The 27,947-nt window shown below is 38.5% G+C and overlaps 1 protein-coding gene across 6 annotated transcripts in view; it reads right to left on the reverse strand.

Annotated features, from left to right (window-relative positions):
• Nucleotides 1-222: 222 nt before the first annotated feature.
• Nucleotides 223-27,947, reverse strand: part of LOC109912032 (NLR family CARD domain-containing protein 3-like) — a 39,722-nt gene continuing 11,997 nt past the window's right edge. For 3 of the 6 annotated variants that reach the window (XM_048605605.1, XM_048605606.1, XM_048605604.1), the window contains exons 4-13: nucleotides 25,715-25,825; nucleotides 21,801-22,232; nucleotides 17,082-17,519; nucleotides 14,154-15,882; nucleotides 11,017-11,103; nucleotides 9,311-9,394; nucleotides 7,848-7,931; nucleotides 6,754-6,837; nucleotides 4,441-4,547; nucleotides 223-1,496 (exon numbers count right to left, since the gene is read on the reverse strand). In XM_048605605.1, the coding sequence (XP_048461562.1) occupies nucleotides 4,463-4,547; nucleotides 6,754-6,837; nucleotides 7,848-7,931; nucleotides 9,311-9,394; nucleotides 11,017-11,103; nucleotides 14,154-15,882; nucleotides 17,082-17,519; nucleotides 21,801-22,232; nucleotides 25,715-25,825 (3,134 nt within the window). In that variant the 3' untranslated portion in view covers nucleotides 223-1,496; nucleotides 4,441-4,462. Of the gene's footprint in view, nucleotides 1,598-4,440; nucleotides 4,548-6,753; nucleotides 6,838-7,847; nucleotides 7,932-9,310; nucleotides 9,395-9,526; nucleotides 9,589-11,016; nucleotides 11,104-14,153; nucleotides 15,883-17,081; nucleotides 17,520-21,800; nucleotides 22,233-25,714; nucleotides 25,826-27,947 lie in introns of those variants that run through there. The other 3 variants (XM_048605603.1, XR_007263732.1, XM_048605607.1) reach the window with 3 other exon arrangements.

A 27,947-nucleotide genomic window follows, 5' to 3' on the forward strand; every position in this document is an offset into this window, starting at 1 on the left:
GCTATAGTATTCTAAGTATTGCCTCAAACAAGAATTTCTTGGCACATATTAATAACTTCAGGAGCAGAGTGTACCATGAAAACGACTCTCCAATTTCACTCAGTTAAACTGCGTATGCACTCTTCAAAGGGCATGGTTTAGTCTAGAAATTTTTTATTCCAATAATGTGGGTTGATGATCAGTTGGTCTGACCTTGCAGAAAAGTGACATTTTCCCTAAATATAAACTCAAAATAAATGCATTTATTTTTGATCACAAAACACAAGTTGGATACAATATCATTGTTGTACAATCTAATAATAATGAAACATTCTTGCAGCCCTTAAATCATGAGATTGTTAATGCAGAATTCCCTCAGCAGAGATTTGGTTCATATAACGTAGTACAAATCTCCCAGGACAGGACAATAAGGTCCTGGTTCAGATTCTGGTTTGTGTAAATTCTGTTAATTGCAGGAGTCTCACTGTACCAAGACCAGCCACAGCAAATTGGATAGGTTTCTTCTTCATCTGATTACTACAGAGCTCCATTGCAGGAAATACATGTGTTCAAGTGTTGGTTGAAAGCATGTGCTCTGCACCGAGGTTTAAATACGTTCTGATTCACTGAATTCAGAAAAATGGTGTGGACAGCAAAGAAGCATCCTTAGAACCTCTGAATTCATATTAATTAGAAATGTACAGGATTTAAATTATATTGCTGCTGTTAGAAAAACACACAAAGTAAATCTATTAAATTATTTTCTGCACTGTGCTGATACTGACAGTGTAACATTTGCACTAGAACAGTGCAGAGAGGAATGAAGAAAAGCTACATTGAAATTTTATAAGCGAATAGCACTACTCAAAGTTTTGAAACTCATCAAAAAATAATACTTTAGTAAAAGACTTCAAATCAAAATAAAATTGTATATTTTTTAAAAAAAATATTATTTGTACATTTCATTTTCTTTTAAAAAGATGTTAAAAGCACCAACATTTAACAGAATGGAATTTTTTATCCTTGCTGTTGTAAGACTAGCATTCATTATCTCCCTCAGCGAAGGAAACTTGTCTAGCCCATATGTTCGTGCAGTCCCACAAAAAATATCCTCCAAAGTCGGATGAAGGATGAAATGTGTCACATCCAAAGAACTTATATACATATGTTTTCCTAAATAAAATAAGTAAGAAATAAAGCTTAAACTTTCACCTCAAGACACTTCAATTGAAGGGTGCTGTCTGCGCTGAGTGTTTATGATGGATAGTTTCAGAAATATACCTTAAGCTGGCACCAACAAACCTAGGCATCAACAACACAAACATGTCCCCTTTTATAAGCCTGTGATTTAACCAGTTCATTTTCAAAAGTACTGCACTTTCTTAAAGAAGAGTCACATCATGGAACGTGCTCAGTGTCATCAAAGTTCTTCAGTTTGTCAATGTTGATTTCTGGTATCCATCCATTTTCCACTGGTGACAGTCAGGAATATTTCGCACCGTATAAAATTGCTGATCCTGGAACAGTTGAGCAGAGTTCATTATTAGTCCTGTTCAATCCAGAAAAATGCTAAATTCAGTGTCCTAATGAAATACACTTTTCTCTTGCCACGTAGCTCCTAAACATGATTTAAGGCAAGAAATTAAAAGTTTCAGGAATGGAGGGAACAAATATCACTAAAACAAAAGCAAGATATTGAGAACGATGGAAATTTGAAACAAAGCACTGCAGAAACTCAGCTGGACTGGCAGCATCCATAGAGTGAGAAACAGGGGTAACTTTTTGAATCTGAGTGTACTTTTCCTCAAAGTGTTAGATAGGACCCAAAATGTTAACTCTGTTGCTGCATTCACAGATGTTGCCTGACCAACAGAGATTTTCCAGTACTTTCTGTTTGTATTTTAGAACAATTATTTTTACTTTACAACAATGAACACTGCCTATCAATACAGGATAGAATAACATTCTTGTTGTTCACCCACCATAGTGACCCGAACAGAGCCTACACATGAAGCTTCCTGCATACATTCGTATAGCACAGCCAGGCTGCATCAGTGTTGTGACTATATACACCTATTAGGCTACCCAAGTAATCATAGGCTCTGAGACAACAAGGTGCAGAGCTGGATGAACACAGCAGCATCATAGGAGCAGAAAGGCTGACGTTTCAGCCTAGACCCTTCATCAGAAAAAGTCCAGTATCAGTGTCAGAGAATGATCTTTCTTTTACACTCCAAGTCATATTTATAAAAACACAAGAGTCACATCTAGTAATTGGATTGTATATTTGACTCAAATGTTTGCACACCTTTGATATGCCTTGAAATATATTGTACAAGTATGTACGCAATATTTCGCAGTTCATGCCATTTTTGGCTAAGCTGAAACACAATCCGAACAAGACTTCTACCTCCGCTGGCTGTAAGACTAAATTGCTCAATGTCAGTTTTTATTTGAAATAGATGAAGAAATGACACCCAATGAGAATTGATCAAAATTGCCCCTGGGGCATCAGCAACAAGCTGTAGATGGTAGTTGGGTAGCTCATGCAGCTTATGGGTTGGAGAGTTCAAAATATTAATTAGGCTGGCCCTGGAGGTTGGGGAGCTGATTTGTAGAGACAAGGCAGAGAAAGAGGTAATGAACCTGAAGCAGCACCAGCGTAGAGAATTTCTCTGGGAACAGGACAACTGCTGCTTCACCTAGTTTCACAGAAATTAAAATCCAGAAAGAAAATAATCCTCCCCTGTTTTTGTGGATAGTCCCTAATCCATTGAGCAGACCTAAATTAGACATTAAAGATCCAGAACAGTTGAATATGCAGACAGTGTGCAGCTGACAACCATTTTGCAGCAGGGTTCAAAACTAGCACTAGGACCTCAATTTTGAGCATTCAAGGCATTTGGCTCGTTACAGAGGGTGCCTATGACACTTGGAAGTCACTGTGCTCTTCCAAAGATCTCCAAGCATAGGAAATTGCTGCTGGACAGCTGTCCCCAAGTTACTGTCACTCAGGAAACAGACACAAATCTGTCCAGTTTGCATTCCCCTAGTCTCAATCCACAATTGGAGATGGCCTCAGAGCACAAAATGGCTCCTAATTCACTATTTAGGGAATATTTCTGTGCTACACAAAGCAATAAAAAGTTCGACTGTCTATTATTATTTATCAATTATTTGTTGGTCCAGAAAGTAAAGATTGATTCTTTCTTTAAATAACTGAAGTTCTAATAAATTGGCAATGGAGTAATAATCCATGCACAGATTTCCATCTTTACGGTGTTCTTTAAAACTGACAGTATAAGAATTCATATTGCAATGTAGGGCATTTTTTGTCTGTCGTTGGTTTCTTTTTTTCCTTGTTGTTGCTTTCCAAGCAGCAGGCTTGTGCCTTTAGATGGCATTTCCACAAAGAGAGAGCTGTGACATCATGCAGTCCTATTTTAGTTTTTATTTGTATCCCAAAAGCAAGATGGCGGAATCAACTGATGTCTGGGCACAGGTATGACCTTATTAGCGTAGAAAACTGTTGCTTTCCCCTTTTTGTTTGTATTTTGATGAATATTATTTTAGCACTGCAGCTATGCTGCAGCACTGTAAAAGACCCATTGTTAAAAATTGGATCATTTGTGATCGTCCTATTTTAAAAAGAAAGAGTCTAGATAAGATAGGTATCCTGAAGTTTATCGACAACATTAACTATTTAAATTGTTAGCATATCACACACTTACACACAATCTGGGTTTTGTGCTTAATTATGTTATGTACCTTACATACACGTATCTGACTGACTGAACACACTACACTGGCTTCATTGCACTATGTTAGAGGTGAAGTGGATACATTTATTTTGGAATGTCACATGTTATGATGTCATATAATGTCTTAAAGTACACTGGTCTGGAATCTATACAATAACATAACAACCAAACTTATGTTTCTTACCAGCAGGGACTGCTGGCGATATCTAGAATATCTTTCTAGAGATATTCAATTAAGAGGGTGCCCCAGGATTGCTGTCAGGGTGGCAGGCGGGAGACTGATTTTGATCATAAGATTGGAAAGGTGCCCAGCAGTCCCTGTGAATAACTGACAAGCACAAGGCAGGGTTCCATGTGCTACCTGAAAGATTCCATTGCCCTTGGAAAATCTTTGCTAATTACTTAACGGCATCAATTGGCTTCCCACTACTACTTGCTAGGTTACCATCAGCACACTCAAGGTGCCACTAGAAAGGGTGAGAGGCACTGAGATTGTTCTGCCAAGTGTTAATCCTTTGCATCCAATCCTATGCCCAAAGACCTAATAAAATGTTGCTTTTACAATCCTGACAAGAACACAAATAGAAGAATTAAATTTTTCACGGCTGACGTGCTTTACTGACCAAACATTTTGTACTCATAACATAAACACATAGAAGGAACTTCTATCTTTCGCTGTCCACTTATACAAGACACATACCTATGTGCTTAATTCTCCGAAATTAATTCAGTTGAATATTTGGGTTTTTGCAATTGGCATTTTTCAGTCTTTCCTTTCCATCATTTGATATGTTATTCACCAGAATCCTAAAAGAGAAAGACATCAAAGGATTCTAAGGGTAAGGCTCAAAAAACTTCAGTTCTTCAGTGAGTAAAAGAGTCAAACACTAGGATATTGAAATGAAAGACCATTTTGTAAAAAAGGAGTAGGAAAGTTGACGTTTTGGGTCAGGACCCTTCTTCAGAAATGGGCTACCTGGCCTGCTGTGTTCCTCCAGCTCCACATTGTGTTATCTTTGACTGCAGCATCAGCAGTTTTTACCATCTCTGACTGTTTTGTAAAAGCTGTTTTATCCTGCAGTTCTTTCTTCATCCACAGGGAGGAATGATGGGCCTTTTTTTTATTTTACTCTTGTACTTGTTTGGATGCAATACAGAAAGGAAAGTCAAGGTGGAAATCTCATGTATAAAATGATGCACACTAAATTTTCTTTCTGGCTTAAGTGCAGCCAGAGAAAACTGTGCTTTAAATGTGACCAGAACATGCATTTTTTTAACTATTCCCATTCCAGGTGACAACTGTAACATCTTTCAAATTGTTACAACAAACACTAAATGATACATAATTTCTTCTGACTCACTGCAAAAAAAAGTTGTGGGAGATTATGTAAATATGTCAGTTTAATTATTATATACTGGATGTTTTGAGATGGTTCTGAAATTAAAGGATAAATGTGTCCTCTTGTTGAAACCTGAACTAACTCCACAGAGGCTGGTATCCTGTCACCAAGTCACCCTTTATTTACACGTGGAGAGTCTTTGACACTGATCCAGCTCCCTCAGAGCCAGCTCTTACAGTGAACAGGATCTCTGACACTCCTATTTTTATCCGTAAACCAGGGCTCCCTGGTTGGACCAGATTAACAGCCTCAATCAGGGAACTCATATTCGATGATATTTGCCTGACTGACTTCATCACAATCACTACAATACCCAACATGAGCAGTTATGTTGAACACTGGGTTATTGTAGTCTGATTTTCTTTGACACAATGGTGACTGAAATTAACTTTTATTTATTTTTAAATAGAATTAATTGTAAATATTAAGTTATTTGCCAGTTTAAACAAAATAAACATGCCTATTAGTATCTTACACTTCTCTTTACTTCAGTAGCATTTTAAATAAGAAACTTTAATTTCTTCCTATAATGTGAATTTCATTGTTACTAAAACAAAGGTCAAATTTTAAAATCTGGCTGTTATTTCTGCCTCCTTTTTTGGTGGGATCACAGCATAGACACACCGAAAAGCAGAAAAAGTAGAACATTTAGTCCACTGCAGCAATACCATCATTCACAGAACTTCTCACTGATCTGTAACGTAACTGTATTTACCTGTCTACATTCCATATTCTTTGATGTCTTTGGCTAATGAAAATTGATCAATCTCAGTTTTGAAATTAACAATTAATCCAGCATCAATTACTTTTTGTGACAGAGAGTTTGAAACTTCTACCACTCTTTGCATGAAGAAGTTTTTCCTACTTCCATTCTTAAAAAGGTTTACCTGGTTTTCTTTTACAATGGTCCTTGATGAATACAACATAACTAGATAGTCTCTCCCAATCTATCTTATCTGTTCTTAATATCTTGAAAACTTCAACCAAATCACCCTTAAATATTCCAAATTCCAGGGAATACAACATAAATTTATGTAATCTCATCATAATTTTACTTTTGGAGTCAAGGTATTATTCCCGTAAAGCTACACTGCATTACCTCCAAGGCCAATACTTTATATCCTCTCAAGCGTGTGGGGCTCAGAACTGTTCACAGTGCTGCAGGTGTAGCCTAACCAGGATTTGTATAGCTGTCTTCTACCCGCTTGCATCCTGTCCCAGTAGATATAAGGACCAGCATTCATTTAACTCTTTTAGTATTAATAGTCTTAATATGCTGTGTCCATGGACCCCATTTCATCAGGTCTCTTCAGATGTCCAAAGTCTTTAGCTTTTCACAAGTTGGAAAGTGCTGTGTTTTATCCTTTTATATTTGACTATGCTGAAATCGATTAGCCACAATTTTGCCTATTCGTCTAAACTATCAATATTTCTTTTGCATTTTCATTTATACTGATTACAATACTATCCACCATTGATTCATCATCAAGTCTGGCTAAGCAGCTTTAAAATGGAGCTTCCAAGAAAATTTCAATCTTCTATGATTGTGATCAACTAAAAAATTCTAAATAAACAACAATTTTAATTCATGAACAATAAAACAAAATTCTTACCACAACTCTTCAAGCATGTCATTGACTTCTAAAGCACTTCTAAAATAATCGCTCCCTTTTTCAGTGATATCATTGTCTCCGAGTCTACAAACAAATATTATCCATTTTATTAATCAGCCACCCAGAAAGTACAGTAACATGTAAATTGAAATCCTTAAATATAAAAAGGTACGAATCAATGATGACATACAAGAAAAAGGAAATAACAGAGCACTTTTAAAGGAGCTATTCTCTTAAAAATAAACAATGACTTGCCTCCAGCCCAGTTAATTCTATGGTGGAAAATCACACGGGGAAATTGGCTGACCCAACACTAACTGACGCTTTGAATTAGGAAATGTATACCTACTTAAGCCTCTCATAGTACCACCATTGGTATTCACCCAGTAACATGGTGAGGCGTGGAGTGGGGCAGAGGGAGACCTCACCAATGGAGGGAGCCCAGAGAGCAAACCTTAACTGGTGCATGCTTGATGCTTGGGGTGTGCAGTTAGGTGTGTGTGTGTGTGTGTGTGTTCCCTCATTCCAAGGCACTCAAAGCTTACTCAAGGGACCCAGCATCAGGAATAAGGGTTCCATTGCGAGATCCCTCTCTGTCCGAGTTGCCAACCCTCCTCCCATCCAGCCCATGACTCCCTTGGCCTGTGCCTAGCTGATCCTAGGCTTCAGGTGGGTGCCTAAGCAACAGCCTCTGGCCCCCCGGTGCCATTTTTAACAATTAAGTGCTGCTGGCTTCTGGTGGGTGAGCAGCTCTTTTTGGGTGGTACTTCTTCCCTTTGGGTCATTGATTCTGGGAAAGGCCCATCACTGCCCAATACAGTGTCTCATCGGTATTTAACAACAAAGAGGTGACACAGGGCTCCCATAGATTTCCAGCTCATAGGCAAGACTCCCATTGCCTCTGCCCAATGTAACTGAAGCTCAGGGCAAACATCAGCCAGGCTCAGCACATGAGCAGACTGGCAAGTGCCAAGCCACCAGGTAATATAAGCTGTCTGTGAAATCAAACTTAAAAGCTCAAATGGAAATAAGTGCACTTGGGAGTTTGAGATTGGAGAAAATGTTCTGGTGTGAGTTTACATTTAAACAATTACCTTAACTCAACCAAGCTGCGATTTTTTTTCATTGCTTGTGCCATATACATTGCACCTTCATCTCCGATCTTGTTAAACTGCAAACTGAGACAGGACAAATAAATATATTTAATTTCCCTTCAATAATGAGAACAGCCCTCTTAGCTCCAAAGTAACACAATTTGTTAACACTGTGAGCTTTTTTCTTTCTATTCATGGTCTTCATTTTGCTTGGCCAGAGGGAGATTCCCACTGTGGAACAAAATGAAGATCATTAAACTCCTAGGTTCAATCTTCAACAGATGCGAGTTTAGGTCATTTAACTTCAGGTGGTCATGGAGCGTTGGTTCATAGCCCATAGGTGAGAGAGAGATAATGAAATTGAGCCAGGCTTTCTAGTTTTAGAGCTAGTGATTTCTACATTGCCATCCATCGATAAGAAGATAATAACCATATCAGTTTTAGGTATATTTGCAATACTGGCTGTGAATATTTAGATTCATGGATGAAGAAATGCACGCTTAGTATGATGGAACCATCCTGCAACCAGGAAACTGCTTTCAGAAAGGGAGGGAAAAAAATGGGGATTTAAAAAATAGAAAGTTCAATTATCTAGCAGTAATGGAACAGTGCTTTGGAGCATCAAGTGCTCTGCCATTCATTTGTAGAGTGCAGGATCACACCTATATTCTCATGTGGTGGGAATCTCTCTCTGGCCAAGCTAAATGAAGACCATGAATAGAGAGAAAAAAGTTCCAAAATTCCTCAGAAAGATTCCATTAATTTGTAAGGTAAGTTTCAAAAAAATAAGTTTTATATGCATGGATTAGGCAGGTGTAAGACTGTTTGAAACAGTCCGTCTATTCTTGACAGCAGCTTCAATGCTCATTTTTCCTTTGTAATGGGGATTTCCCAGTTCTAATTGCTACTGCTCCTGGCAATTAGTTCTATACACAAAGGGTGCTAATTTGACCTACAATTGGGGTCCACAGTCAATCTTGTGGAAGCTGATAGGCCAGCACTCTGCACACCATCTATCACCAATACAAAGAGGCACACTGCTGCAATGTAGGGAGAGCTCCTAGCTTAAGGAAAGCCAATCAACTGCTCTAGCAGTGACTACTTTTCACTTTGCAAAGGTCAAAATTTCCTCTGAGGCACTGAGAAATGTTGGTGACACAGCATATCTCCCAATGGGTTCAGGCCTTATTTTTAAATGAACACTTACAGAGGACAATACTACTACTAATAATTTAATAATGTAGTCATGCCTCTAGTTATAGCTGGGTGATACAATTCATGTTACCTTGGTTTTATTAAATAATTAATCATACAAGTTATTTTGTCAGCACTTCTGAGAATTCCTCTTGGTCACGATGAGGATCCAACATGGACTTAACAATATCAACTACGAACAGTACTGTCCTGAAATTTAGTAATATCACCAAGTAGTGCACAAAAGATTTGAGGAAAATAAACAATACCCGAAAACTCGCAATGTTGTGTTGATCTCTAGAGCTTCAGCCATTGAACGAGCACCTTTAGCTCGGACAGAGTTTGCTCTTAATCTAGTGAAATCAGAGGGATTTTGTTAAAGTAAACAAAGTAAAATCATCAGACATCTTAACAGCAGTTAATTTTATTTATAAATTCTACTGCAAGTTTGATAAACATTCTACTTTGCCAAGTTGATTACATACCCCAATGTTTTCAGACTCCTGTTTGTTTTCAATGCATCAGCTATTTGGGCTGCTCCTTTTTCCTGTATGGAGTTGTGAAAGTTCCAGATATTCAGACACTATATCATTTGTATAATTTGCCTGGACCCGAAGCTAGTGATATAGCTATAGTGATACACTGTAGTCCATCATTTCACTGAAAGCATCTGATTTACTTATAATTGATTTGGAAATTGCCCAAAAAGTCCAGTATGCACAGCATACAGGGGAATTATTTATTGCAGTTAAAAAGTGAAATGTAGGTTCTTACTATAAAGAACAAGATGGAAACATATTTTCATGTGTCAAACAGGGCTTATAATTTAATGTTCCAATTATAGTACTACTTTTAATTAGAATCACAAATACAATGGTGCAAATAACATTTTGAGTCAATTTTAATTTTGAGAATCAAGATTATTATTTACAACCAGCTAAAACTAATGATGTGATAGATTTGAAAAAAATAAGTTTGACAGGTCATCAGCTTCTATTATTTATAGAAGAATTTTTATAGAATTTATAGAATCCTTACAGTGTGGAAACAGGCCCTTTGGCTCAACAAGTCCACACCAACCCTCAGAGCATCCCAACCAGACCCATCCCTATAACCCACCTAATCTGTACATCCCTGAACACTACGGGTAATTTAGCATGGCCAATCCACCTAACCTGCACATCTTTGGACTGTGGGAGGAAACCGGAGCACCTGGAGGAAACCCACGCAGACACGGGGAGAACTCGCAAACCCCACACAGACAGTCACCCGAGGGTGGAATCGAACCTGGGTCCCTAGTGCTGTGAGGCAGCAGTAGTAACCACTGAGCCACCGTGCAATAAAAATCAGTTGCACAGAATCATGATTAAGATTGCTATCCTTTTTTCAGAGTCCTTACACATTCACTGATTTGTTTAAAGTTTGTTTAAAGATTTTGTCTTGAACAGTGAATGCTGATGGTACTATCAGAGAACTAGTTTGGAAAAGTTTGCATGGCAAAATACTGAATAATTGATATAATAATCACTGAAAACCCAATAATTAATTACTACTTTTATGCTAATATGCGTTCTTTGCATCGTTTACTTCAATGAGCCCTCCCAATTTCCATACTGTCTTTAGCAACAGTATTTCAATCAAATAGTCTAATAAAACAAAAATAACAACAGAAAATTGTACTAATCATAACTTTTAACAATTTAATCTTTAAGACATACAAAGTAAGTCTTGGCTCCTATAAAGTACAAATTTAAGAACCTGGAATCAACACTGTAATGATATGACAGTTCAAGGAAAGAGTTTAGAATTAACTTTGTCATTCTTTGGCTGTGAATTTTAACTCCTAAAAACTCAGTTTTCAGTCAATAACATTCTGTTTAGTTTATATCTTAGTAGTGAACAAAAATTTGGTGTTGATATTTGATTTTATCCACTATGCCATTTTAAAGATGTGAAACAGACAAAGACAATTTACCTTAAAATTTCTATTCTGCACATCTTACTTCTGAGTGCATTCGCAATGATCTCTGCTCCTTCATCCTCCAGCATGTTTCCCTCTAAACTGTGAACGAAAAGAAAATTATCACCTTGTTGTTAGCCTGGCATTTACGAATATTTTTCAACTAATGACATTTTCATTCCTATAGCTGTACTGGTTAACACCTCAATTTTAGGTAGCCCATTTTTGCTCATGGCATGGCCTCCTCTTCTCTTCATTGATCCGGGACTGATCCCTGGCTTTACCATCATGATACAGTGGGTGATATGCTGGATCATGATGTTGCAGACTATAGATGAGTACGGCTGTGCTCCTGCTGATGGCCCACAGTGACTCATGGATGTCCAGTCTTGAGTTGAAGATCAGTTTGAAATCTATTCCATTCAATACAGCGGTATTCCCCACAGCAAAATGGAGGGCAACCTCAATGTGAAGGCAGGCCTATGTCAACAAAAGAACAATGTGGATACACCTGCTATGGGTAGATTAGTGGGGACAAGGTCAAGTACAATTTTTCCCTCTTGTTGGTTCCCTCACCACCTGTTGTAAAGCCAGTTCTCCAGAGGTGGGGTGGAGTGGACAGGGTGGTGTTGAGGGAGTGGCAAAGAATGCTAGTTGGCAGGAGGTTTCTTTTCCTATGTTTAATCCAACAATGTAAGATTTCACAAGGTCCAGAGTAAATGTTAGGGACTCCTGGGGCAACTCCCTCCTGACTGCGTTGCCACCTCTGGAAATGGTGATGGGTGACGTCAGGAACATTGTCTGTAAGACATGGTGCCATCTGTATGATTATATCAAGCTGTTGCTTGACTAGTCTGTGGAGCAACTGTGGAGCAATTTTTGCACAAGCTCACTCCCAGGGTCAGTAAGTAGGACTTTGTAGGGTGGACAGGGATGGGCATTCTGTTGTTGCTTCTGGTGTTTTCATCAATGCCGTATGGTCAATCCAGTTTCACTCCTTTTATTAGACTTTGTAGTAGTTAGATACAACTGAGTGACTTGCTGGACCACTTCAGATGGTAGTTAAGAGTCAATCACATTGTTAAGGGTCAATCACATTGCTATGAATCTGTGGTCACATGTAGACCAGACAAAATGAGGAGGGCAGAATTCTTTTCCTAAAGGGCATTAATGAATCAGAGGTGTTTTTATGACAAGCGACAATGGTTTTATGGTCACCAAAAGACACGTTTCTAATTCCAGATTTATTAATTGAACTAATATTTCACCAACTAGCATGATGGGATTCAAACTTATGTCCACTAGCATTAGCCTAGGTCAATAGCACTATGACATTACGAACACTAGGACATTAACACTATGCCATTCACTCTCTGTTGAACCATAGGAAGAGATATAGAGAAATGACTAAAGGCTGGGTTATGAAACTGGGGTTTTGAGGAGGTAAAAGACGGAACAGGCAGTGGGGTATTAGATCAGTATTCCAAAATACTGGGGCTGATGGCACAATTGTCAATCATGGGGTTGGGGCGGGTGATAGGGGAATGCTCTAGCTAGAGTTTCCAGGCAGAATTTTGATAGTTAGGGAAATTAGGAATGATAAAATGATTGGCAAATTCAAAATCGAAGGATGAGAATTAATTTGAGGCACTGGTGGATCAGGAGCCAACATGAGAAGGAGTGACGGATGATGGATGAATGCATGCAGGGGAGTTTGCTGACCTGAAATTTAGTGAGTTTGAAGCCTGCTAGGAGAACATTGGAGTAGCTAAATCTATATGACATGGGTATGGATGGAAGTTTTAGCAATGGCTGTGTTTGCTGACACCAGCATATGTGCACCATGCACTACTTTAAATCACATTGGGGCTGGGAGGGGGTGGGGAGAGAGGGAGACTGAAAGGACCGTAGAAGAAGTGAGCAATCCCCTCCCCATCAATGTCCCGTGCACCCTTTCCCCATCACTGAAGCCCTGTTCAAATTCCTGTGGGCAGTACTACATTTCTGTGTGATGTCACATATAAACTTGCGATGACATATTGTTTGGAAACGTACGCATGCACATTTCTGAACGTGCACACATGCATAGTTGCCCACAATTGCCAGTGTCAGCAAACATTGCCTGAAAGGCTAATTACACTGAAAGATTTGCATTTAGTAAGATGGTATTCACGACTTCAAGACGTTCCTGGCACTTTACGCCCAATAAAGCACATTTCACTTGTGATGTGAGAATCTGGCAAACAACGTGAAAATAGCAATAAGATTATTGGCCAGATAATCTTTCCTAATGATGTCACTTGAGGGATAACCATTGACGAGATACCTTACTTGAATATTAACATGAAATCTTCTAAATCTACCTGAGGGAGTAGACAGGGCCTTAGTTTAACGCTGAATCCAAAGATAGTGCACCTTCTGGTACAGCAGAAGGTCAGCCTGAAGACTGTGCTCAAGGCTAATCTAAAACCTACTGACTCAGAGATGATAACATTACATAGCCATAGCTAACATCATAATGAGTGGCTCGCACTACTGTGGCACATAAAGTATCTAAGTCAAAACGCAAATTTTCAGAGGTTGCTCATAGTCACTGCATAGTCCTAAAGCAACCGTCTAAGCATTGTGAACCGAAGTTGTTTATGGGACCTGCATACAACTATGTTAGACCATTGCTCTCGAATCTACGCATATATTGTATTAATCTGCTATTTAACAATCAAATATAAAGATTTTCATTTTTTTTACTGTTGAAGAAACTTCCATACCAAATGTTTGAATTTGTAACAAAAGCAGAGATTGCTGGAAAAATTGTTTCTAATTTCCAGCATCTATAGATCTTGTACTTTTTATATGAATTTGTAATAAAGATTTAAAAATATTTGCCACAAGATAAATGTATCAATTGCAGAACAACTCAATATGAAAACCAAAAAAACAACCATAATATTTACTGTAGGCATGTATGAAGGATGTTGACAGCATCATTTACATGAAATGCATGATACTCTGGTAAACTAATTTAATATTAAGCATAAATCTACTAAACACTTATCGCTGTATCTTTAAAAGACAAAATGACCAAATCACCAAAATTCCAGGGTATTTCCATTTTTTCAAGCTCATACACAAAAAAAAACACATTTTAATACCTCAGTGTTTTGACTCTTGGGAAAACAGACTCTAGTCTTTGGAAACCCAAAGCTCCAGCTTTACATCCATCTAATTCCAGTGTTTCAATAGTTGTATGATAAGAAAGAAGGTTTGCAATTGCAGTGCAGTCAGTCACATTCAAGGAAATGTAAGAAAAGTTTACAATATCACTGGTTTGGGAGGCAACTTGTTGTGTTAAATTTTCATTTGCCGCTTCATACAGACAATGCGAAGCTGTAAGTTTTTGTCTTTTGTGTGCTGTATACTCTATACTGTTTTCTGGAGTTAGCATGTCTTCTTTAGGGATGTCAATTGCAGCAATATTTTTGATGGCATCAAAGACTTCTCTTTCTTTAACTTGATGTCTAGGTATCAATTGCTTCACAAGTTTTCTGTTGCTGTGAGACACCAGGCCAGCAGTGAACCTTAGTACAATCTCAAACACACTGCTCTTTGAACTGAAGGCTTTATGCACATGATCCACACTAGGTTCATTTGCAGAAATGCAATATAATGCTGCAAAAAACTCTTGGTGCGTCAAATGGAAAAATTGCCAAATGTGAGACTGCATCATCTTCAGGCTCTCTTTGTTGAGAATTTTTTTCCAGAAGGATTTTGTGCCTTGAGCAATATTTTTTTCAACATCTTTTGCTGAGAATATTATTGTTTTATTGATGACTCCATCCCATGCAAGTTGTGCTAATTTAATGATCTCATTTTTGTCTTCATCATCTTCTATGCAAAAGGATTCAGGGTCTTCTTCCTCATCATTGTCACAGACCAATAAACACTTGGTAAATCTGAGGAACAAATCTGTGATTGTCCTGGGAAAGGAAGAGAGCTGAGACCACTTGCCTTTACTGTGAAAGGATTTGTGGAGGTAGAAACACAGAATGTCACAAAATGCAGGAACATAGCAAAGTCCAAATAAGGAATCACTGCTCTTCACTGTTCGAAAGACATGTTCAGCAACTTTTTTATCCTTGAGGCATTTCAAAAAGTATGCAGCAATTTCATTTTTGGAAAATCCTAAAATTTCAGCACAACGATTAAAATATGCTTTGTTCTCCAAATCAATTGTGGTTGGGCGGGATGTAATAAGGATGGTTGCATCATGAACAAGGTCTCCCTTTATAATGCTTGCAATCAAATGGTTAGTGTGTTGAGCAATGGAGATGTCAACATGAGAATAAATGCCAAATTCAAGAGATGATTTGAATTCATCCAATCCGTCAAATAAAAACAGAATCCTACTGGGCCATTCTAATATCCTAGTGCACACTGCTCTCAGATGAGGGTAACTACGTACAATAAGCTCAGTTAGACTAATTTTCTCCTTGATTGTGTTCAGCTCCCGAAAACTGAAATACAGCAGTATATAAAACCCAGCATAAAGGGTTCCACAGGCCCAACTATGGGCGACCTTTTGCATCATAACACTTTTGCCTATACCTGCCACTCCTTGCACTAGAGTGACTTGTGGTGGTTTTTCCCCAGGCGCAGATGGTGAAAGAAGCTGTCTTAAATCTATACGTTCACATGCTGTATAGTCTCTGTATTGTAGGAGTTCATGTTCTGTTTTATTCCTTTCTCGAACATTGAGAATGACTAAACTGGTAAAATGTTCTTGTAGCAAAGGTCTGGAGTTATCAAATGCAAAGTATGGTTTAATTCTCTCCATTTGTGCTTTTACTGTTTCTTTATGGGTGGCCACAACTTCAGAGATTTCTGTAATTACAAGAGAAAAATCATAAGGCAAGGTGAAACTTGCATTGTCTCTTATAATGAACGAGTCCCCAGCAAATCTGACAGTGTCACCATACTTACTATGTTACACATATCGTACATTTACCCAATGAAAACAAGGAAATCAAACTTAATCTTTCTTGCTCCACAAGGTTGATTTATGTTGAACTAAGGAGATTATAGTGTCAACATAGTTTTTGGGATTATACTCCATATGACAACATCTGCTACAGGACTTTGCCCTACAAAAAATGGCTCATCTGAAAGGTAAATAATTGGAAACTGAATAACAGGGGCTTACTTGTGTATCTAAAGGATTGTAAGGCATATTATAAATTGTAGCACACTTTAAGAATTAAAATATTTCTTGTAGAAAGATAAGAAGATACCAAGTTTAAACTATAATGTATTTCATTTCACTATGTAATAAACACAGTATGTTATTAAAATCAATGCTGGTGCACTCTGTATAAGAAGACAAGACATCATGGAATTGAAAGCTGTCCTTTAAGAAGCTGATTCTTTCTGATGTGCTATGCATAGTAATAATGGCATGGCTTCCATTAACCTAATCCAGAAATCCCTAAGGTTTGCAATGTACATCAATTAGAACTTCCAAAAAAAATCAAAGACAATGACATCTGCAGAATTCTTCAGTGTAATTGTGGACTTGATAAAACCTGGCATCACATAGGCCAATGACAATCAATGGGGTGGAAGCTTGCTATTGTTTAGTAGATGAACTGGATTAGATAGTGACTTGGATGGTGAATGGGGGAGGGGAGCTGGTGAATGGGGAATTTAGGAGAAGTGTTCATGTGAATTACCTGTAAGCAACTCTGGCTGGAGACTGATGTTGGGAGTTTCCTATTATGACACCCACTTCTAATACTGGAATGAAAATTGCCCCCTTTAAGTGTGAAGGCATCAAACCAAGCATGATTGATACAGACTTGACAACAGGTCCTAGACCTTCACCAAAATAAGTGAACTGAAACATTAGGTGAATCTATATCAATACAGATTTATCTATAATGGGTTTAAATTATGTTTCCATCCATCGCTATTAAAGAATTTCAAAATCAATGGATCCAGGCTGTTAACAATACTAGAATGTTAAATGTGGAGATGTCTATTTGTTACGAACATCCAAGAGCTCATCTTTGACAAATCATGCTTACCTTCAAGGAAATCGGTTATTTGGATTTTTTCATTGGTCCCCTCAAATGAAGCGATTGGTAGGTTTTCATGGAGAAGATCAATAGTTGGCCTGTCAACTTTGTCAGTGTAGGATTCCAGCAGTGTTGTTATAAACTGTTTTAAGCCAGGATAATAGTCTTCAGTGTCTTGTAGCACATTGAGAAAATTAGCACATAATTCCTGCCCTCTGTGGCTTAGCATGTCGAGAAGAGTTCGCCCTTTATCAATGTCTGGTTTATCTTTTATTGCATTATGATCATCTTCAGATATTATTTTCTTATTCACTAAGAGGTTTAAAAGTGGTTGTATATTTGGACTGATGTAATTTACCACCGTCCGACGACCTTCTTCGATAGCATGAATTGCCCAGTCAGCGCGCTTCAATTGTGATGGAAAATATCCAGGATCCTCACACGCACCTGTTAACAATTATACAAAATCATTCAAAATCAAACTCCATCTTCAATCAAACTAAGTTAAGTTTTGTAACTAACAGGACCATATTATCCAAAGATAACTGATAGCTTTTTTTCCAATTTTGTAACCCAGTGTTTTAGCTTTGTCTGTCAACTTTTCATCATGGCTTGAAGTACTAATTATTTTCTATATTTGACAGGTTAAGTATTGCAAATCCAAAACTTTTTCTTCCCCAAATATCATACAAAGGTTGCTATTGTTTATTTTAACTACACGTTTGACCTTCCAATGAACAGACACTGGAGTCCTCTTTACTATTTGAAGCTATTGCTGCTAAAAGAAGCTATCTCACTCCAGGGAATGTTCTTTTTCCAGAGAAGCTCTAAGATACCTCCAATACTCAGCAATGCAATGACTGTGCTAAAGGCTGGTCATAACAACATCAACTACTTCAGGAACTTGTATATACATATCCGGAATTTTTGCTGACTTCTCTGGGACTTAGTACATGAAAGTCATGAATATAGGGTGGATTATTAAAAATAGACACTTATGCCTTTTCTCCAAGGACCCCACAGCATGAGATATGAAATAATCTTTCTCCTCTTTCTTGCATAAGGCATTGACTCCTTGATCAAGTGTGATGCTATGGATGTCTATTGGTCTCTGATACCTGACCCATTCTTTATGAGTGAACAGAGACTGATCTTGCCCTATCTGACATTCACACTGGGTGACCAGCAAAGGTTGCTGGAAACAATTCAGATGATGAGGTTAATTTTGGTATCCCACCCCTCTCTACTATGGATAAGTTAATTTTACAAAAGGCTAAAATTTAATCTTGGACCCTCTTAGTGCCAAAGTAAACACGTAAAGGGTATGTTTTCTTATGTGTAAAGTTAGAGTTTCCAAGGCGCTTAGAATACTTGGACAATGTGGCAGAATTCTGTGCAGAAGAGCAGCATTTCATGTTTAAGGCAGGGTACACTCAATCTAAAATCCAGTGGAACTGGCTACAGATAGAAGATGCTCCCTTTTTGCACAGTGTTGCATGTTTGCAAACAACAGGATAATAAGATCAAAATCTGCTCTCAGAAATTTCATCACTTAAACTTGAGATATACTGGACTTATTTCAAAGCAGTAGATAAGTGAATTGAGTTACCTGCTTGAAAAGTTCTATTTGAAACATAAAATGAGACCGATAGAGAATAAATATCTATTCTCGGTTGGGTATCATATACTAAAAAAAATTGTCATTGTCAAATCTTTGTGGAAATAGGCACTAAGAATGCAATTGAAAGCTGCCATGATCCATGCCATCTATCTTAGGTTATCTGAGATGGCCCTCAGTGCTCCTTGTGAATAAGATGTTCACCTAACTAGTTTAGTTTCAAAGTAGATCTCAACTGATTTGAGAAAACAGACAGAAAGTAGTTTGCTTCCAAAGAGCCTTTTCTTCCCATTATAAGATCTTACTTTCATCTCTGATTCCTCTGCAACTGTGAATATGTTGCACACAAATATAACGAGATTGTAGTGAAAGGTAAGGTGGCATCAGATAGCTTATCTTGGTTGCTTTGGTGAGATTATGAAACTTCTTTTCACATTGCAAAGAATACCTACTTGTAGAAATTGCAAACCACAATTGTGGTGTAATTCTGGGCCCCAGGCCCAAACAGGACATCTTCAAGCACCATATCTCGATTGGAAAGCTGGAAACGATTTAAATGGAGAAAGGTGCTGGAGGCTGCAGTGCAGAGAAATTTGGGGGTTCTTGTGCATGAATCACAAAATAAAAGCTCACATCCAAATTCACCAGGTTATGGGGAAGGGAATTGGAATGTTGGCCTTTATTTCAAAGGAAATGGAAGAATAAAAGTAGGGATGTCTTGCAAAATTGTATAAGGCACTCATCAGACGATTGCTGGGACACTGAACAGCTCTGATCCCCTTATGGGAAAAAGGGTATACTGTCACTGGAAACAGTCCAGGGAAGGTTCACTTGGTTGATTCTAAGTATGAAGGGATTTCCTTATGAGGAGAGGTTGAATAGGTAGGGTCTGTACTCACTCGAGTTTAGAACAATAACAGCAAACTTATTGAAACATATTGGATTGTTAGAGGGTTTGACAGGGTGGATGTGGATAGGGTGTTTCCCCTTGTGAGTCTATGACCAAAGGTTATAATCTCAGAGTAAGGAGTCATTCATTTAGGACAGGTATGAAGAAGCATTTCTTCTCTCATGGGATATTAAGTCTGTGGAATTCATTACCACAGGGGGCTGTAGAGGCTGGGTCATTAAGGCTGTGGAGAAAGCGGATACAGAGTACTGAGTTGAATGATTAGCCATGAACATCTTGAATAACAGAACAGATTGAAGGGCCAAATGGCCTACTCCTGATTCTATTTTCTAAGTTCCTATATTCAAGGTTGAGATGGGCAGATTTTTAATTAGTAAGGCAGTCAAGGGTTGAGGGAATAAGGTGAAAAAGTAGAGTTGAGGAATATCGGATTAATTGTGATCTCAATGAATGGCGGAGCATACTTGATGGGCTGAATGGCAACTGCTGTTTCTACATCTTACTATCTTAAGACCTCCATTAGAAAACACAAAGGTCCAAGTTTTATTTTCCCGATGTTCGTTGTTGGTTTCTTTGACCTGTCTGTCATTGTTCCTGTTCAGATTTCTTGCTTTTAGTCAATACACACATAGCCCTTTTAAGCAACAGCAGATTTTAACCAGAGGGATACAACAAGATCCATATCTCACTGCAAGTAGTTTTGACCAACATTTCCCAGTCTCCCTCTTAGCCTGGGTGTTTTTCTCAAATTTAAAACATAAAGCTATGACCTGACAATAATTAAAAATTCTGCTTCCAGAAGAACCATTCAAAACTAAATTCATTTCAACAAATTGCTTAACTTACAAAACAATCTTTCTGTAATTTAACATGCAAAGAACATATACCCTTAAATTACTACTAGTTTTGTATACAAACAGAAAATTGAGAGAAATCTGCTCACTGGAAGCCTATTGATTTTGCCACATGTTCACTCATCAGGTTTAAAGGCTGTTACTTAAATCTTTCTGACAGGAACACACTGTGCTTCTTCATATTGCTGGACACTTTCACTGTTTCTTCCCCTTTCCACAACTAAATCTCTGCTAATTGGACAAAAGACATCACAATGAGGTTGTTAACATGGGTAAAAGGAGCAGCAGATGAGCACCAACCCTGCAAATTTAGCAATCTAGTTAATAATCCGAGGCCCTGATAGTACTTTCTGTTCATTTTACTTGGGGTATGTTGACAGTAGTTAAAATTTTCAAATATATCCTAAATGTCATAGTGTGATGTTAAGGGACAAGCATGCAAGGTATCTGCATAACAATTCACTGACCATTATATTAAACAAACCATTTACCCAAGTATGTTAAATAGGTTATTGCCCTTACTTCCATGTCAACTACCTCCACCCATGCCTCAGTTTGCCTGCTGCTGAACCACTTGCCATTGCTTTTGTTACCTCTAGCCCTGACCAATCTAACCACCACCTGGTCAGCCTCCCATGTTGCACCTTTCATAAACTTGACCTCATCCAAACTCTCCCCCATATCCTGACTTACAATAATTCCTGATTACTCGTTAGCCCTGTGTTTGCTGATCTATATTGACTTTAGTCCCACAGTATCGCAATTTAAAAACTCTTATACTTGTTTTCCAACCCATGCATGGCCTTCCTGCTCAATATTGCTGTGCACTCCTCCAGACAAACTTTTATGATACCCGGACTACTCTAATTCTGGCCTCCTGTGCATCTCCAACTTTAAGGGTTCCACCATTGGTAGTTGTGCCTTTTGCTGCCTTAATCCTAAAGCTCTTAAATTCCCTACTTTAACCTGTCTGTTCTCTCTCTATCCCCTACTTTACAGAACTTAACATTCAGCTCTGTGTTCAAGTTTTTGGTCATTTGGCCTAATATCTCCTATTAGCTCAGAATCAAACTTCGTTAATGCTCCTGTGAAGTGGCTTCGAAAGTTTTATCATGCTAAATGTGTTACATAAGTGCAAGTTGTATCTATTATCATTAAAATATTAGACACAGGAGTTCAACTAAATATGTTAAGTCTGGTACACTAATTTAAAGGGTACAATATGCACAGCTACCTACTGTCAAAGAATTTCTATTTTGTTATTGAACCATGGGCATTTTAGCACAAACTAATATAATTCTAATTTATTTGTCATTTTATTAAGCAGTAAAATAAATGTAATTCACCTTTAGTTTCAAAAGCAATGACTTTTGAAATTTTGTGTTTCAGAGCATCATGCTGGACTTCAAAAGAATATACTAGCTTTCTTGTTGTAGCTTCTGTACTTCTGAAGGTGAGCTGAGATACTAAACTGTATGCTCCACTTCTTTTGTGATTTTTAAATGACATAGCAATGTCATAGTCTCCTTCTGTGAAGTATATTGTTTTGTCTTGTTCACTCTGATAATAATCTACTATTTTTCTGTATTCCAATTGTTTTACAGAAGATGAGGTGCTGTTCCATTTACTGATGAGAACTTTCTGGAATTTATCCTCTTCCTCTCTGTACCAAGAGACTTCGATAGCTTTTGGTTTGAACCACAGAACTGCACAAGCCAGAGAGACTGAATCATTTGTACGGAAACAGTTTGGTTTAATGATGTCTGTCACTTTTGGAGCTGAAAAAAAACGAAGAGGAATAGAATTATCTAGCTGTTCTTCTCTTAAGCAAACTGTCAATCTTGTAATATGCTTCACTGATAAATTTCCTAGCATTTAAAATTTATTTTTATGCACCATTATCTTTGGATAGAAGCTCGATGATATCCTTTGTAAGCCAATGCATTTTTTGTATCAAACATATGTTATAAACTAAAGTATTAGCTACATTTGTATTGTAGTAATTGTAGTGATTGTAACGAGGTCAGCCAGGTAGACCCATAGAATCTGAGTTCCCTGATTGGGGCTGTTAATCTGGTCCATTCAGGGAGCCCTGGCTGACAGATATAAACAGGAGTGTCAGAGGTTCTGTTCACTCTGACAGCTGGGTCTGAGGAAGCTGGATCAGTGTCAAGGACTCTCCACATGTAAGTAAACGGTGACTTGGTGGTGGGGTACTGGCCTCTGTGGAGTTATTTCAATAATTTTAGGGGAGGCAATGGCCTGATGGTATTATCTCCGGACTGTTAATCTGGAGATGCGGGTAATGTTTTGGAGACCTGAGTTCAAATCCCAGAATGGCAGACAGTGGAAATTTGAATTCAATAAAACTCTGAAATTACGAGTCTAATGATGTCAATTGTTGGAAAAACTCTTCTGGTTAACAAATATGATCCTTACCTGGTCTGGCCTGCATATGACTCCAGATCCACAGCAATATGGCTGACTCTTAACTGCCCTCTGGGCAATTAGGGATGGCCAATGAATGTTGGCCTCGCCAGTGATGCCCACATCGCATGAATGAACAAAGAAAAAAATAACTTTTAACACATAACTGTGTTATGGTGTCTTTTCTAGTAATGAATGTGAACTGGTTGTGAGATGGTGTTGTTGGTGAAAGCTTGTCTCATTGTGGTGAGATCCAGTCATGAAAGAAAAAAGACAGTTTCTGGGCTAACAAGGCCATTGTAATTAATACACAACCTATATGGAAATGTCAGGCCATGTCCCTGAAATGGAGATTTGCCATAGATACCTTGTTGGATACATTGGAGCAGAGGAGACTGAGGGTACATGACTGAGATTATAAAATTATGGGGTCATAGGCAGGGTAGACAGGAAGGAGCATTTATCCTTGGGGGAGCGATCAATGACCGCGGCATAGATTTAAGGTAAGGGGCACGATGTTTAGACGGAATGTGAGGAAATTCTCTTTCACTCAGAGAATGGTGGGAATCTGGAACTCATTGTTTGTAAGGGTGGTAGAGGCAGAAACCCTCATATGATTTGAGAAGTATTTAAACGTGCACTTGCAATGCAAGGCATGGTATGGTTATAGGCCAAGTGCTGGAAAATGGGATTAGAAAAGTTAGGTGCTTGTTTTTGAACCATGCAGATGCCATAGGCCAACGTGCCTTTTTCTGTGCTCTAGACCTCTATGAAGCTAAAATCACACTCATTGTTAACATAGTTCTGGAAGACAAGCCATACGGAGAGCAGGATATGATAACATGAAGGTGGTCCCAGCACAGCCAGGGTGGGGTTAACACTAGAATCAGATAACCCAATTCAAGTCCTTGCCTTATTTGGTATGGGGCAGGGTCAGAAATGCATAGGAAGTCAGACCAAAAAAATCAGCTTTGTTAACCAGGAACTGGGCTCTTCAAAAGAGGAAGAACAAAGAACAATACTGCACAGGAACAGAACTCTTGGCCCTCCAAGCCTGCACTGACACATTTTGCTCTCCCATACTAAAACTGTATTTGCTTATATGATCCGTATCCCTCTATTCCCTTCCTATTCATATATCCATTCATGTGTTTCTTGAATGCTGCTATTGTGGCTGTTTCCACCACCTCCTCTGGCAGCGCATTCCAGGCACTCACCACCCTTTGTGTGGAAAACTTGCCTCACACATCTCACTCCCCTCAACTGCACTTTGAACCTCTGTTCCCTAGTAATTGACCCCTCCACCCTGGGAAAAAGCCTCATACTTTCCACTCTATCCATGCCATTCGCAACCTTATAAACTTTTATCAGGTCACCCCCTCAACCTCCTGCATTCCAGTGAAAACAAAACCCAGTCTATCCAACCTTTCTTTATAGTTAAAATCCCCCATACTAAGCAACATCCTGGTAACGCTTTTCTGCGCCCTCTCCAAAGCATCCATATCCTTCTGGCAGTGTGGTGACCAGGACTATATGCAGCATCCCAAGTGTGGCCTAACTAAAGTTCTATAAAGCAGCAGCATAACTTGCTTTATGGCATGTAGGGTGGACTGATCATCCACCGTAAAGATATGCATGGAGCACTGACCACTTGAGATGAAGCCTAGCCTACAAGGATCATAAGTAACTGGTATCTGGGACATTGCAAGTTTATATAAATTTACATACTATAGCTTACAGATTGATTAAAGGTGTTCTCCGTAAGTGGAACAGGATCTAGTTTTATATGCCATTTCAATTTCTACTGTGAAACCTGCAAAAATGTGTCTTATAACTGGGTCCCTTTCTCTTATACCTTCAACTAATCTAAATGGTTGACTACTGTCAATCCCAATGGACAAAAATTGAGTTCTCTTCTGAAATTCAGGGTTGAAGCAACGAAGACCCAGACTTTACAGCAGGGTTGAGAACCCTATATGTGGATATTTTTCAGGTCTCATCCCTGCAATCCTGCTCCCATCAGCTTATTTTTAAATGCAAATGCCCTAATTGGGCAGGAGATGTGCTCAATGTCTCTACTAGGTGGGAACAGCTAGCCTGGTACCAGCAGCCATGCTGAGATCTGTCATTGCCTAAACAGCAGGTAGCTCCTTAAAGGGTTGGCTTGTGACAATGGAAGGAACGCGAGCCAAATAAAATTAATAAGCATGCCTCTGCCCCAAATGCCCTACACAAACACTTTTCAGTCAATGTAAGTGTATTTTCAGGTCTCCCACTGTGAACTGATAGCTGGGTACTAACATGCACCAGATTGTTCAGATTCACTGGACTCCCTTTTGAAAATTACAACATTAGAGTCAGGGACGGTAAAGGAGCTTAATGAGCTGGTAATCTGGAGATGAGCTGACTTCAGTTTCCCACTTCTCTGCTCTCACTCTTAAAAATAGCAAGCTGTCCTGGAAGTGTCAGGATCCAGAGAGGAGCATGTGAACGTGATTTTAAAATCATTGCCATGCGGAGTCCTGATCCCACTGGGATTTGTAAAGTGAAAGTCAGCATAAAAACCCTCACCAGGAATGTGTATTTGGATGATAAAAATAATTACAATTTACAGTACCAGGAGCAGCAAGAAATAGTATTCTCTTTAAAATGGATCAATATTGTAAAATCTTCTATGTTACATCATTGAGACAGCATCACTATCACATGATTGGTGAGGATCAAAACGGACCAACACCACCCTTTTAAGCAAACTAGACATGGGCATTAAATACAGTCTTGCCAAATTCAACGCCATTCCCAAAACCAAGCTCCAGGAAGACTGATAATTTACCTTGTCTTTTAAAGCTGCAAAAAATAAATGTTCCAAAACAAACAGCTGTGGTGATCACACATGTTAGAAGAAAAGTGAGCAATGTTCCTGATCTTGTTCTTGGGTTGGATCCTAGGGGAATGCAAGACCAAATACGTGTTAGTAATTATTCATTGCTGTTTGTCTGTGTTGGCTAAATCAAGACTGCGCTCGTCATAGAAAACAGAAATTTTCTCGCAGCACAGCATTAAGCAGCATCACACCTCACTAACTGTAAACATCCTTTATTGGTAAATAAGGCAGTAACTCCTATTCTATTCACAATCTCTGGAGCAAATCTAAATGTTTGTAAGTCAAGTAGCCTTACTATAGTCCATCTAGTATAGTATATAATTCCTGAAATTTTTAACATGTATTTCAGAGGACACCCATTAATTCACAATGGAATTCTTTCAGCAAAAATAGAAATGTGAAATGTTAGACAGTTCAGCATCTGCATAGCCATTTAGATTGTGAGGTCAATATGAAAATAAGTACCTATTGATCCAACATTTTACTCAGTCCTGCTCTGCACACAAGATATATTATACCTGAAGTCTGTTTAGAAAATAATATTTTTCACCTTTTTACCCTTAGGATCTACGGCTGGCTTGCATCAAAGCCTTTGTTTTACTGATATTAGGAGAGCAATTTGGTGATCAAAATAAAAGCCACATGTTGATGAGCAGTACTATGACAATGAGGTGGCAAAGAATAGCTCTGAGAGCATTTTAAAAAAACTGTCATTTATAATTGTCAGGCAGTGGTTGGCGCTGCTGCCTCGCAGCAGCAGAGAACCAGGTTCAATCCCAGCCTTGGGTGTCTGTGTGGAGTTGCACATTCTCCCAGTGTCTGTGTGGGTTTCTGCTAGCTGCTCCAGTTTCCTCCCACAGATTCGTGGGTAAGGTGGATTGGCCATGCTAAATTGGCCTGTAGTGTCAAGGAATGTGCAGGGCAGTGGGTATGGGTGGAATACTCTTCACAATATTGGTGCAGGCTTGTTGGGCCAAAAGTCCTCTTTCCACTCTGTGGGGTTTCTATATTTAAACACTTAGGCGTACAATAGAAGGGCTTGCTTTGGTTTGTGTGTAAGATCCATGATCAAACTTGACAAAGGTTTTGTAATAATAGAGGCTCCAAAGAGTAATGCTCTTCTCTACACTGATACCATAGAGGGTAAGTCAATTTCATGCAGACTTTATTGATAAATCCCCTCAAATACACACAAAAGTAATTGGGACTTGGGACAAATAGAATAACAGTTGTCCATCCAACTTTTTATGGTGAAACTGAGGATTGAGACAGCTAACACTGCAAGTTGTCAAATGGAAGCCGAGTTCTTGTATTTCTAGGGTCCAATTCCTTCTATGATTGGCTTGCAGGGAGGCAAAAAGGTTACTCACAAGCTATTCAACCATAAAAGGCATGGTGGAGCCAAGTTATGGTCAGGAAGCTGATGCAAATATACTTACATGTTTTGTGGAGAGTTGGATTCTTCTGTTCCTTGGTCAAAATATGGAGAGGAACATTTTCCTTATTTCAAGATTTTAAGAAGCATTTGGTATCTGCGTAGCACCTAGCACAACCTGTGTTTTCAAATGCATATTGACAAAATAGTTGCTACCCTCATAAAGTGGGAGGAAGGAATTAAATTTCTTTGACATCATAATTGCTCCAAGATGATGCATCGTAGAAATGGTCATAGAAATTCAGAACAAAGTTAGTTCTCTGCAACAGATATGTACTCTAGGATCTGAACAAAACAGATTCTAAGCATATGAGGGAAATATAAACGACTGTCCATCTAAATTGGGTCACTAACTGGGTGGGCAGGATTGGCACGGGAGACTAGGAAATTTCCTATTGACTTGTAGAATTATCTGGAGTCGTAGAGTTTATTTTTAAATTGCAAGGTCACATCTATGCACTGCTGTGGGTGTAATAAATCTTTGGATCCTAAATGCTGGACTTTGGAGAGCAAGTGCTACTCCAGAGATTGCATGCACTCCACATAAATCTCTACAAGTAATCTGTATCAGATATTCTTAAGCATATGAATGAGATTTTGTATATGCCTATAGTTGAACGATCAAAAAATAAATTATTTGTTTTAACCTTGTGTTGCTATATGGACACGTTGTTCCTCACAGTAGAAAACAATATTCCTCTCCATATCTTGACCAAGGAACAGAAGAATCCACTTTAAAAATCCACA

The sequence above is a fragment of the Rhincodon typus genome, chromosome 15 (assembly GCF_021869965.1).
Source record: "Rhincodon typus isolate 14 chromosome 15, sRhiTyp1.1, whole genome shotgun sequence".
Lineage (NCBI taxonomy): Eukaryota > Metazoa > Chordata > Chondrichthyes > Orectolobiformes > Rhincodontidae > Rhincodon > Rhincodon typus.